The sequence below is a fragment of the Procambarus clarkii genome, chromosome 80, assembly GCF_040958095.1.
Source record: "Procambarus clarkii isolate CNS0578487 chromosome 80, FALCON_Pclarkii_2.0, whole genome shotgun sequence".
In the NCBI taxonomy this organism is placed as follows: domain Eukaryota; kingdom Metazoa; phylum Arthropoda; class Malacostraca; order Decapoda; family Cambaridae; genus Procambarus; species Procambarus clarkii.
The window spans coordinates 23599985-23612013 of NC_091229.1; the positions used below are offsets into that span (position 1 = coordinate 23599985).

The following is a 12029-nucleotide window of genomic DNA, read 5'->3' on the forward strand; positions in this document are numbered from 1 at the left end:
GCATATTGCCTAATCTACACGTATTATCCGGATGACGAGTCTCTGTGTGTGTGGGTCATTAACGGTCTGATTGTGGTCTCTCCCTCTGGCTAGTTGGTCTCGCTGCCAGGTCTTGCGGTCAGATCATCAAGAATGGGAAAACCTCTACGTTCTTAAGCTTTCAACATTAACAGATAATATTAACATTTCAGTAGGGATTACAAAATTTAATTTGTATTAAATTATGTAAGACCATATTTTTATATTGAAAATAATAATCAATAATTTATAAAACAAATTCCATCAAGATTCTTCTAAGTGTTACATTAGAGAATTTTTGCAATAAATATAAACTCAGAAGTGTCCAATGAACAAATCCACAAGGGCCGTGACGAGGATTCGAACCTGCGTCCGAGAGCATCCCAGACGCTGCCTTAATCGCCTGAGCTACGACATGGTCAATGGTGACCATGGTGCGTTCATTTGACGCATCACGCAATTTTGATTCCTGTGTGTCAGAAGTGTTCACCTGTTAAATGATTCCATAGCATCGCTATTTGCTTAAAAATATGGGTTGAATATTGTTTTGGATTTAAAGACGCGGGGGACGGGGTTATCTTGAGTGTATCTTGGTTATCTTGAAATGATTTCGGGGCTTTTTTTTTTTTAGTGTCCCCGCGGCCCGGTCCTCGACCAGGCCTCCACCCCCAGGGAGCAGCCCGTGACAGCTGACTAACACCCAGGTACCTATTTTACTGCTAGGTAACAGAGGCATAGGGTGCAGAAACTATGCCCATTGTTTCTCGCCGGCGTCTGGGATCGAACCCAGGACAACAGGATTACAAGTCCAGCGTGCTGTCCGCTCGGCCGACCGGTTCCCTAACCGGGGGGGTGGGAGGACTGGTCAGTTTCCCAAGATGGTCACAAGGGAGCTAGTGTCTCTCCGTCCGTCTCTCTTCCTGCGTCCCAACACCTTTTCCCGAATCAAATGATTATGAGGTCAGGATGTGAAAGATGAAGGAGCTGCCTATCAGGGTAAAGAGTGGTCCTTCCCCGGGGCTTTACCAAGCTGGGAGGTGTGACCCTTTCTCTCCCACTGATGGAGGAGGAAGGGGGGCGACGTCTCTTCTGCTGTGATGGACGGTGGAGACGTCTCTTCCCCTGTGATGAAAGGTGGAGACGTCTCTTCCCCTGTGATGAAAGGTAGAGACGTCTCTTCCCCTGTGATGAAAGGTGGAGACGTCTCTTCCCCTGTGATGAAAGGTGGAGACGTCTCTTCCCCTGTGATGAAAGGTAGAGACGTCTCTTCCCCTGTGATGAAAGGTAGAGACGTCTCTTCCCCTGTGATGAAAGGTAGAGACGTCTCTTCCCCTGCGATGAAAGGTGGAGACGTCTCTTCCCCTGTGATGAAAGGTGGAGACGTCTCTTACCACTGTGAAGGAGTGGGGACAATCTCCCCACTAGTAGAGTTGAGTATACATTCATTTGGCTACCTGTAAACCAGTCGAATTTTAAAGGTGTTTGTGCTTGCCTTCTACTTCTTCCCATCTCTCTCTCTCTCTGTCTCTCTCTCTCTCTCTCTCTCTGTCTCTCTCTCTCTCTCTCTCTCTCTCTCTGTCTCTCTCTCTCTCTCTCTCTCTCTCTCTCTGTCTCTCTCTCTCTCTCTCTCTCTGTCTCTCTCTCTCTCTCTCTCTCTCTCTCTGTCTCTCTCTCTCTCTCTCTCTCTCTCTCTCTGTCTCTCTCTCTCTCTCTCTCTCTGTCTCTCTCTCTCTCTCTCTCTCTCTCTCTCTCTCTCTCTCTCTCTCTCTCTCTCTCTCTCTCTCTCTCTCTCTCTCTCTCTCTCTCTCTCTGTCTCTCTCTCTCTCTCTCTCTCTCTCTCTCTCTCTCTCTCTCTCTCTCTCTCTCTCTCTCTCTCTCTCTCTCTCTCTCTCTCTCTCTCTCTCTCTGTCCGTTCTCTGCAACGGTCTGACATCAGGGAGTCTTGGCAACGCGAGTCTCCATCTTTATTAAGAATATTCTATGGTGAAGCAATTTTCTTTGCTAGTTTTACCCACCAGAAACTTTTATCATCAAGGTAAACGTTCCCACAAACTTAGGCAGACACACTTACTTGGCTCAACTGTTCTTGGAGGGGTCCTTGTGGGTTATTTGGTTGGAGGGGGGGGGGGTTATGTCTGGGGAGGGGGACTGTCTTGGTGGATTCTTGAGGGGGGGGGGGCTGATGTCTGGGGGGATGTTATGTCTGGGTGAGGCGTTATGTAGGGGGGCTTTTGCCTGTGCGTGTGTGGGGGGGGGGGTTATGTCTGGGGAGGGGGTGATTGTCTTGGTGGATTCTTTGGGAGGGGGGGGGGTTGGAGGGGTTATTTCCTTGGGAGGTTGACTTCTACAGGTTGCCTTGAGGGAGATGCCTTGAGGGTGTGAGAGGAAGAAGACAGTATATAAGGTCATACGTGGCAGCCTCGCATTAATTACACATACGGGTGCCGTATTATTTTATTTATTTTATTTATTTTATTTATATATATACAAGAAGGTACATTGGGTTTGTGAGAATACATTGGATAGTACAGTATTTACATTCTTGTAAAGTCACTAGTACGCACAGCGTTTCGGGCAAGGTCTCTTAAAAAAACTACGTTCTTTGTAGGAGGACGGGTTACAAGAGAAACCTTAGAAGATGTGGGAGGATCGTTAGTTTTATGCGACTACGGGCAAAATATGGATAGCAGGAAATTTGTATTAATTATCTCGAGATCAGTGAAAAATGGTGTATGCTACTATAAGACAAAAATCGTTTTGAAATGTTTGTTTTCGAAAAGGTATTGGTGTCTCTCCGCTCATTCAGGGAAAGAAAATAATACATGCAAAAAATTTGCATCATAAAAGCATATATGAATGTCTTTTGGGGGCGGGGAAAGTGGGTAGGAATGAGGCAAATGTTGGAAGGGAAATAAGCAGAAAAATGGAAAATTTTTGGGGGTGGGGGTAATTACTGGGCAGATTTCCAGGCTTTATAAACACGTTGAATCAAACATTTGGCCAATTTTGCCCCCTGGGTAGACATTCAACAATAACTAATGTGTTCTTATTTCAGACAAACTGCAACAATAATTTGACAATATTTAATCAATGTATCAAAAATAACGAAACCATAATTTAACACTAAGCCTGCAACTGTACCATACCTGCGCCTGTACAACTGTACCACACCTACGCCTGTACAACTGTACCACACCTGCGCCTGTACAACTGTACCACACCTGCGCCTGTACAACTGTACCACACCTACGCCTGTACAACTGTACCACACCTGCGCTTGTACAACTGTACAGGCACACCTGCTCCACGTCCTTATGCCACCAAGCAGCTGTCTCCCCCCCCCCCTCTCACCACCAGTACAAGATCATCGCCTCTTTTTCCACCATGAAATAGCATTTTTCTCTAAAAACCAATTAAAAGAAAACAATTTGAAATTAAGAGAGAAACGCGAAGATATCATCTCAAAGGAAGGTGAATACGGCTTAAGCTTATGAACACGGGCTTGGAACGGACCGCTAGGCATCTGTAGAGCGGAATTATTGCGTGTGTGTACTCACCTAGTAATTCACCACACATACACCCATGTGTATGTGTGGGTGTGTGCAGACGGGTAGCGCCAGCGGTGGCTGAGCAAGGCTTGGCAGGTAATCGTGTGAAGGGCTCAAGACCAACCAGTCGTGGAGCAATGCCGTCCTTGGCTCCTGTACAGCCAAGCAGGGTTTCTACCATCTTGAATGTAAACGTGCTTACAGGAACGTTGTTCGGTGGTGTTTGCCCCACACACGGGTACTAATTCACACCCGCATACCTACACGCACGCACGAACACTCTCGCATTAGTCCGAAAAATGGCTATTAGAGTTCAACACAAGCGAGTGTAAGGTGATGCAAATGGGAACAGGTGTCAGAAGACCAGATAGACGATCCACAGAGAAGGAAAACTGTGTACCTCCGAAATAAGGAGGAATTTAGGTTACTGTACACCGTCTACGTGAGACTAGTATGAGTATACTGCCTTGTCGTGGAACCTTCATTTAAAAAAAACACATGATAACTAAAAACAGTTTATAGGTTTGCAACGAGGCATGGCCCCCGAATTGGGAGGAGATGGGGAATGAAGAAAGACTGAAAGAACTAGACCTGAAATCGCTAGAGAAAATGAGAGAGGAAGCTTGATAGAATTATGAAATGCTATTGGGCATAGATAACGTGGAAAAAAAGAGAGATGTTTAAAATGAATACAATAGAACAAGAAGGAGTTAAATGGAAGTTTGAGAATGAGATGACCATAGAGATATAAGTTTTTATTTAGCGTAAGTGTAGTGAGAAAATGGAATGGGTTAAATGAACGAGTTGAAGAAACGAACTCAATATCAAAAGTAGATATGACAGAGGAATTGGGTAGAGGTCATTGCATTAAATAACCAGGGGACAAGAAAGGCCATTTTAGAGCTATAAAGCCCTATTCTGCAGGTACATATAGGAGTATAATATATGAGTGCACGCACGGATGTACACACACACACACACACACACACCCACACCCACACCCACCAGTTGATTGACGGTTGAGAGGCGGGACCAAAGAGCCAAAGCTCAACCCCCGCAAGCACAATTAGGTGAGTTAGGTGAGTACACACACACACACACACACACACACACACACACACACACACACACACACACACACACACACACACACACACACACACACACATCTTTATATTCATTTCTTCCGTTAACAGGATGTGAGAGGGAGGTTCGGGCCAGGATTCTCTACAAGATACCTGAATGCCTTACTCAGCCATCCTCCTCCCCCCTGGACCTCCAGCAGGCACCACCACAACACCTGCAATCAACTCCAGATCCTCGTGTATACAAGTCCCTGTGAATACCACCGCTGCCACCATGCTCAGGCGTGCACTATTCAGCCAGGACTTGTGTCAAATGGAAAATATTTCAAGAATGTTGCAATACCCCCTTGATATTTTCTGTGTGTGTGTGTGTGTGTGTGTGTGTGTGTGTGTGTGTGTGTGTGTGTGTGTGTGTGTGTGTGTGTGTGTGTCGCTCTCTCTCGCATACCACCCTCCTTCACAGCACCGTCTACCACCCTCAGAACCCCGTCTACCACCCTTTGAACCCCATCTACCACCCTCAGAACCCCGTCTACCACCCTCAGAACCCCGTCTACCACCCTCAGAACCCCGTGTACCACCCTCTGAACCCCATCTACCACCCTCAGAACCCCGTCTACCACCCTCAGAACCCCGTCTACCACCCTCAGAACCCCGTCTACCACCCTCAGAACCCCGTCTACCACCCTCAGAACCCCGTCTACCACACTCTGAACCCCATCTACCACCCTCAGAACCCCGTCTACCACCCTCAGAACCCCGTCTACCACCCTCAGAACCCCGTCTACCACCCTCTGAAATCCATCTACCACCATCAGAACCCCGTCTACCACCCTCTGAACCCCATCTACCACCCTCAGAACCCCGTCTACCACCCTCTGAACCCCGTCTACCACCCTCAGAACCCCGTCTACCACCCTCAGAACCCCATCTACCACCCTCTGAACCCCATCTACCACCCTCAGAACCCCGTCTACCACCTTCCACTCCACCCACTGGGTGGAAGGGCCCATCACCGTGTGAAGCCTGGCGCGTGTGTGTGTGTGCCAGAGTTGTAATGTTCTCGGTCGTAAATACCTTCTAACGTCGAAGTCGTCGAATCATTTTGAGTTAAGACTGTTTTTGTTTCCCCTTGAGGAGCTTGCCCCAGCGTCACGACTTTCTCCCCTCTCACAACTCTCTCTATCTCCCTCTTTCTTACAGCTCTCTCCCTCTTTCTTACAGCTCTCTCCCTCTGTCCTTCCATACAGCTCCCCTCCCACACGATAAACAACTCGCCTTCCCTCACGACCTTCAACCATTTCTCCCTCACAACTCACAACTCTCCCTCACGACTCACAACTCTCCGTCTCTCACGACTCACAACTCTCCCTCACGACTCACAACTCTCCGTCTCTCACGACTCACAACTCTCCCCCTCATCAGGCACCTTCAGAAACTACTCTACATAACCGCTGGAAAACACTTGAATATTTTCATATAAGAAGCTGGTGTCTAACTTCCTCATGAATATTCCGTGACGTTTTTTTTGCTCTTGTGTCGTCTTGTGTCTTACCTCAAGTCTTGGAGGCGAGTCTTTGTCTTGGAGGCGAGTCTCTGTCTTGTAGGCGAGTCTTTGTCTTGGAGGCGAGTCTTTGTCTTGGAGGCGAGTCTCTGTCTTGGAGGCGAGTCTTTGTCTTGGAGGCGAGTCTTTGTCTTGGAGGCGAGTCTTTGTCTTGGAGGCGAGTCTTTGTCTTGGAGGCGAGTCTTTGTCTTGGAGGCGAGTCTTTGTCTTGGAGGCGAGTCTCTGTCTTGGAGGCGAGTCTTTTGCCTGCAAAAGTGTCTTTTTCTGTCAGGCAGGATTTTTGTCTGAGTGGCAAGTCTTTTGTCTAGAAGGCGAATCTTTTGTCTGGAGAGCGAGTCTTTATCTCTTCAAGCAGGTAGCCTGGTTAGAGACCGGGCCGTGGGGGACGTATATCCCCGAAATCAACGCAAGGTAACCGCAAGGTAAGGTTGTCTGGAAGGTCGACTTGAGAGGAGAGTCTATTTCTTTGTCTGAGAGGCGAGTCTGTTGTGTTGGAGCCCAGACTTTTTCCTGGGAAGCAAGTCTTTTACATTGCAATACAGACGGAAGACGTCCTCTCCACGACATGTTTCTAGATAAATGCATCACAGGTGTGAAAAGCATCAGTTGCGAAAACTGTGAGGGGCGTGTGAGGGAGTGTGGGGGCGTGTGGGGGAGTGTGGGGGGTGTGTGGGGGAGTGTGGGGGGTGTGTGGGGGAGTGTGGGGGCGTGTGGGGGAGTGTGAGGGGTGTGTGGGGGAGTGTGGGGGCGTGTGGGGGCGTGTGGGGGAGTGTGAGGGGTGTGTGACGGAGTGTGAGGGCGTATGGTGACGTGTGAGGGAGTGTGAGGGCGTGTGGAGGGAGTGTGAGGGCGTGTGAGGGAGTGTGGGGGCGTGTGGGGGCGTGTGAGGGCGTGTGGGGGCGTGTGGGGGCGTGTGAGGGAGTGTGAGGGCGTGTGGGGGGCGTGTTTGGGGCGTGTGAGTTCGTGTAATGGCGTGTGGGGGGCGTGTGGGGGCGTGTGAGGGCGTGTGAGTGCGTGTTTCTGGTAATTATATTAGTGAAGTCGAGATACCGGAGCTGGGAGAGAAGGGGAGGAACAGTTATGGTGGGAGAGGAGGAACAGGGGATGGCTACGTGTTGGAGGCTGTGAACAAGGGATGCTAGAGGTGAGGAGCGGGTAGGAAGTTAGAGGGGGGAAGGGGTGTTACATGTAGGAAGCACTGAGCGGTCTCCTAGCAGGTGTCGAGCAGGCCGCTCTGGGCGATGGCATGTGTTGCTGGTGCATTATGTATCGAGACCGAACACGCTGGCTGCCCTGGCTGAAATATTCAGTGTTTTGAGCGGTGGTGGGTTGATATAACCCTTGTTTTGCGGCCGCTGTAAACACGTCTATTGGAAACATTTTTATATTCGAGTTTAAGGTGATGAGGAGCAACTGAAGGTGAACCTCCTATTACCAATATTGATCCAGACTAATGCTGGGTTGAGATAGACAGTTTAATAAGTTTAGTTGAACCCAATAGTTTATCAGCGGCTTGCTTGTGATTGTCTTAAGATATTGAACGATAAGATCCTGCTCGAAACGCTTTGCGTAATAGTGGCTTTAGGCATTGTATGTACTAGCTTTTTACTATTTTTAGTATGTACATTTTACTTTTAGTATGTACTATTAATCCAACAAACTTTGTAAAATCTCTTGTATGTATGTACCTTACCTAAATAAACATTTATTTATTATATTTTATTGCATGAAGCTAGAGAGAAAAATAATTGAGGCCTCTGCTCCTCTCTCTAAATATATGAAGAGAAACACCACTAGAACAGATGCCAACAGAAACGTCACTAGATGATTTCTGTTGGTGAAGTCTATACTGAAGGCTGGTGTCGACAACGATGGTCAGACCTCCTCAGCACCAACAGCACCTTCGAGTAAGACTCACAGAATCAGATCAGCATAAATATAGCAGTGAAAAATGTTATAACCCAGCAGGGAAATTATCATCATGAGATTGGAGTGAAAATGTAGCCAAGCTTAGAGCTCACAAACCTCAAAGATAGAGCTCACAAACCTCAAAGTTAATGCTCACAAACCTCAAAGTTAATGCTCACAAACCTCAAAGATAGAGCTCACAAACCGTAAATTAAGAGCTCAGAGAGCCTCAGGCAGAGAACCAGGGATCTATGAAGTAATATGCATGCAAATTTTGTTCTGCCTTTCAGATTTGATCGCCTTATGCAAATTAAATTAATCGAGAAGCGTACAACTGCATACTGTTTGCGAGTATTAATTAAGGGCTTTAGTAGCGAAGATCACTGAAAGGTAAACATTATATAAATGGTTTAGAACAAAATAGTGCGAATGATAAGGAGAGGGAAGGTGCGAGAAAGCAAGAAATTCAGAGCATGAGGGAGATGAAGTCAATTTACAAACAACGCCTCTTGTGAGAGACATGACGAGACACAAGCTCTCCGGCTAATTGATCGTGACTAGTTAGACCCTTTGAACCCCGTTGTGACGCTACTGCAGCCGTTGTAACGGTGGAGTCGTCACCACATTGACGAGGACCTCAACGGTGGCGAGGACCTCAACTGTGGCGAGGACGAGGACCTCAACGGTGGCGAGGACCTCAACTGTGGCGAGAACGAGGACCGCAACGGTGTCGAGGACGAGGACCTCAACAGTGTCGAGGACCTCAACGGTGGCGAGGACGAGGACTAGAGAAGCAGCCAGACGGAATATAAAGTGTGACTCCACCAGGTATACCGAGGTGTCTCCTGCTCTCAGCCACGAGTCCCTCGCCACCACTCTCCAGATTGGTTAGATACCAAACACGGAAATATTAAGTTGACGAAAGACGAGAAACTCCAATCTCGTGTCCTCACTCGTTCCCAGCGAGTGATTATGAGGATTAGTCTGCGTCTGCACCCCAGACACCTGCGTCTGCACCCCAGACACCTGCGTCTGCACCCCAGACACCTGCGTCTGCACCCCAGACACCTGCGTCTGCACCCCAGACACCTGCGTCTGCACCCCAGACACCTGCGTCTGCACCCCAGACACCTGCGTCTGCACCCCAGACACCTGCGTCTGCACCCCAGACACCTGCGTCTCCACCACGGAGACCTACGTCTTCACCCTTGAGACGTATTGCCACACATTTTCTTCACAATTATAAACACCTAACCACGCGTAAAATTACTTGTATACCAAGAGAAGCAATATTCCTGTATCCACGGACACAGTCGTCTTGGGAGGTAATATATTCATTAGCAACGTATAAACATTGTCTATAGTGTAAACACAGACGCGTCACAGGGGTGGTTATCTTATCTTGAGGTTATCTTGAGATGATTTCGGGGCTTTTAGTGTCCCAGCGGCCCAGTCGACCAGGCCTCCACCCCCAGGACGCAGCCTGTGACAGCTGACTAACACTCAGGTACCTATTTTACTGCTAGGTAACAGTTGAGAGGCGGTGGCAGACAGATCGTCTTCAATATGAGAGTCGTAAATAAGTGGCACGGACTAGACGAGCAAGTTGTCGAAGCTAATTCGATACACAACTTTAAATGTAAATATGACAAGAAAACGAGTGAAAAAAAAAGTCACGACATTGAACTAGTGATGGTCGGAAGGCGGAGCTTAAGAGCTGAAGCTCGACCCAGCATGCTCAACTAGGTGAGTAAACACACCTTGTTGTACTCATCAGTATTACTAGAACTAGGTGAGAACGTGTGTGTGTGTACTACACACACACACACACGCTCACGCACACACACACACACCCTTAGGGGGCCTGGTAGCCTGGTGGATAACGCGCAGGATTCGTAATTCTGTGGCGCGGGTTCGATTCCCACACCAGGCAGAAACAAATGGGCAAAGTTTCTTTCACGCAAAGTTTCATTTCACCCTGAATGCCCCTGTTACCTAGCAGTAAATAGGTACCTGGGAGTTAGTCAGCTGTCACGGGCTGCTTCCTGGTGTGTGTGACGTGGAAAAAAAAGTAGTAAACAGTTGATTGACAGATGAGAGGCGGGCCGAAAGAGCAAAACTCAACCCCCGCAAACACACCTAAGTGAATACAACTAAGTGAATACACACGCTCACGCGCGCACACACATACACACACACACACACACACACACACACACACACACACACACACACACACACACACACACACACACACACACACACACACACACCATACAGACGCCATACACAGTATCAAATGCAGATATGATAGAGCCCAATTGGCTCAGGAATCTGTACACCAGTTGATTTACAGTTGAAAGGCGGTGCCAAAACTCAACCCACGCAAGCACAACTAGATGAGTACACACGCCTGTGCACACTGACAGACTATAGGTGACGGTGGAGGAGGTAGAGGGGCGGGGGGGGGGGGGGGGGGGAAGGATCGAGTCGTCAGCAGGGCTCGTACGACCCTTGATGTGATTTAAGGATCGTCAGCGACCAAAGGTCGCCAGTAACCTGTTTGCAAACTTTAATTGCGCGTAAACGTTCTTTTATTTTTAAAGGGGGGTGAAGGGGTTGAGAGAGAGGGTCAAGGGAGGGTTAGAGAGGGGGTGAAGGGGGGTGAGAGAAGGGGTGAATGGGGGGATGAGAGAGGGGATAGTTGAGAGGGGAGACGCAGTCATATTTTAGAGGGAAAAAGTTTGTCATGCTTTTAACGTGTTTTTCAGGAGAGTTGAGGCGGGAGGGTAGAGGAGCAGAGAGAGAGAGAGAGAGAGAGAGAGAGAGAGAGAGAGAGAGAGAGAGAGAGAGAGAGAGAGAGGTTCCCTTGGAAACCAAGTTATTTAGAATGGAGTAGAAATGGAGTGAGAGAAAAGTTGTGGAGAAGAGAATATTAAGACGATGCTAAATAGGAAGATAACAAACCATAGAAGATAACCATAGAAGATAACCAACCATGTGATGTGGGCGTATACTATAACATTTTGTTATATTATTATTTTTATTATTATTATTTCTACTTTTATTATTGTAGTTATTGTAATTGAGAGATAAGGAGATAATTTGGTTGAATTATATTTTGTTTTGCAAAGTTCAGAATTGCGGATTGGTTCACGGATTGGGTTGTACAGCAGGAAGAGAAAGGTTGTACAGCAGATGGAAGACGGTATAGGCAGCCAGCTCTGAGGGGCCTTGTTTGCTATACTCCGAATATGATGCCAGGCGTGTTATTGAAGAGCCGGGATGTGATCATGCGAGCGGCTCTGCCTCCTGGCACTAGGGAGAGAGAGAGAGTGCCATTGAGCCTTATCCCAGAGACACCAGACTTTATCTCCGCGGGAAGAATACGGTGGCGTGGGAGGCCGAGTGACTGAGGGCGTGTACTTCCCATATTGATCTAGGGCAAAATGTGGGTTTCAGTGCCCTTGTGTTTTATGGGCACTGGCACCATTGTGCTGTGAGGGGAAGCACGAGGGTGTAGGGAGAGGCGAGCAGGCTTTATGTGATTGGACGAGAGTGATACACTTGGTGTGATGGCCCACGTAAACCCCGCCACCACCTTGTTGCCCAAGTGTCTTATGGAAGACTCGGTCTTACGGCACATTGTTCTTTGATACATGCCTTGTTGCCTTCTTCGGCCACATTTTGATAGCGAAACCAGCCCCACTGTGCCAGCCCAACTGTGCCAGCCCCACTGTGCCAGCCCAACTGTGCCAGCCCCACTGTGCCAGCCAAACTGTGCCAGCCCCACCGAGAGTGCGAACCCAACGCACCATCTGCCACCTTCACATCTGAGATTCCCCTGAGGAAGCCCGGACCACCTTGGCCAGTCGCGCGGCAGACTTGAGATTACACGCGACCATG

General features: G+C 48.3%; 1 protein-coding gene across 1 annotated transcript; it reads left to right on the top strand.

Moving 5' to 3' along the window:
- The first annotated feature begins 3865 nt into the window (after positions 1 to 3865).
- On the top strand, positions 3866 to 5709 carry LOC138357933 (splicing factor 3A subunit 2-like). The gene is made up of 2 exons (XM_069315112.1): positions 3866 to 3894; positions 5115 to 5709. Exons 1-2 carry the CDS (start codon positions 3866 to 3868, stop codon positions 5707 to 5709), a joined length of 624 nt encoding a protein of 207 aa, XP_069171213.1.
- Positions 5710 to 12029: the final 6320 nt, after the last annotated feature.

Coding starts and splice junctions, on each gene's coding strand:
- LOC138357933 (XM_069315112.1), top strand. CDS start 3,866: ATGGCTATTAGAGTTCAACACAAGCGAGT. Junction 3,895..5,114: donor AGAGTTCAACACAAGCGAGT/GTAAGGTGATGC, acceptor CCTCCTTCACAG/CACCGTCTACCACCCTCAGA.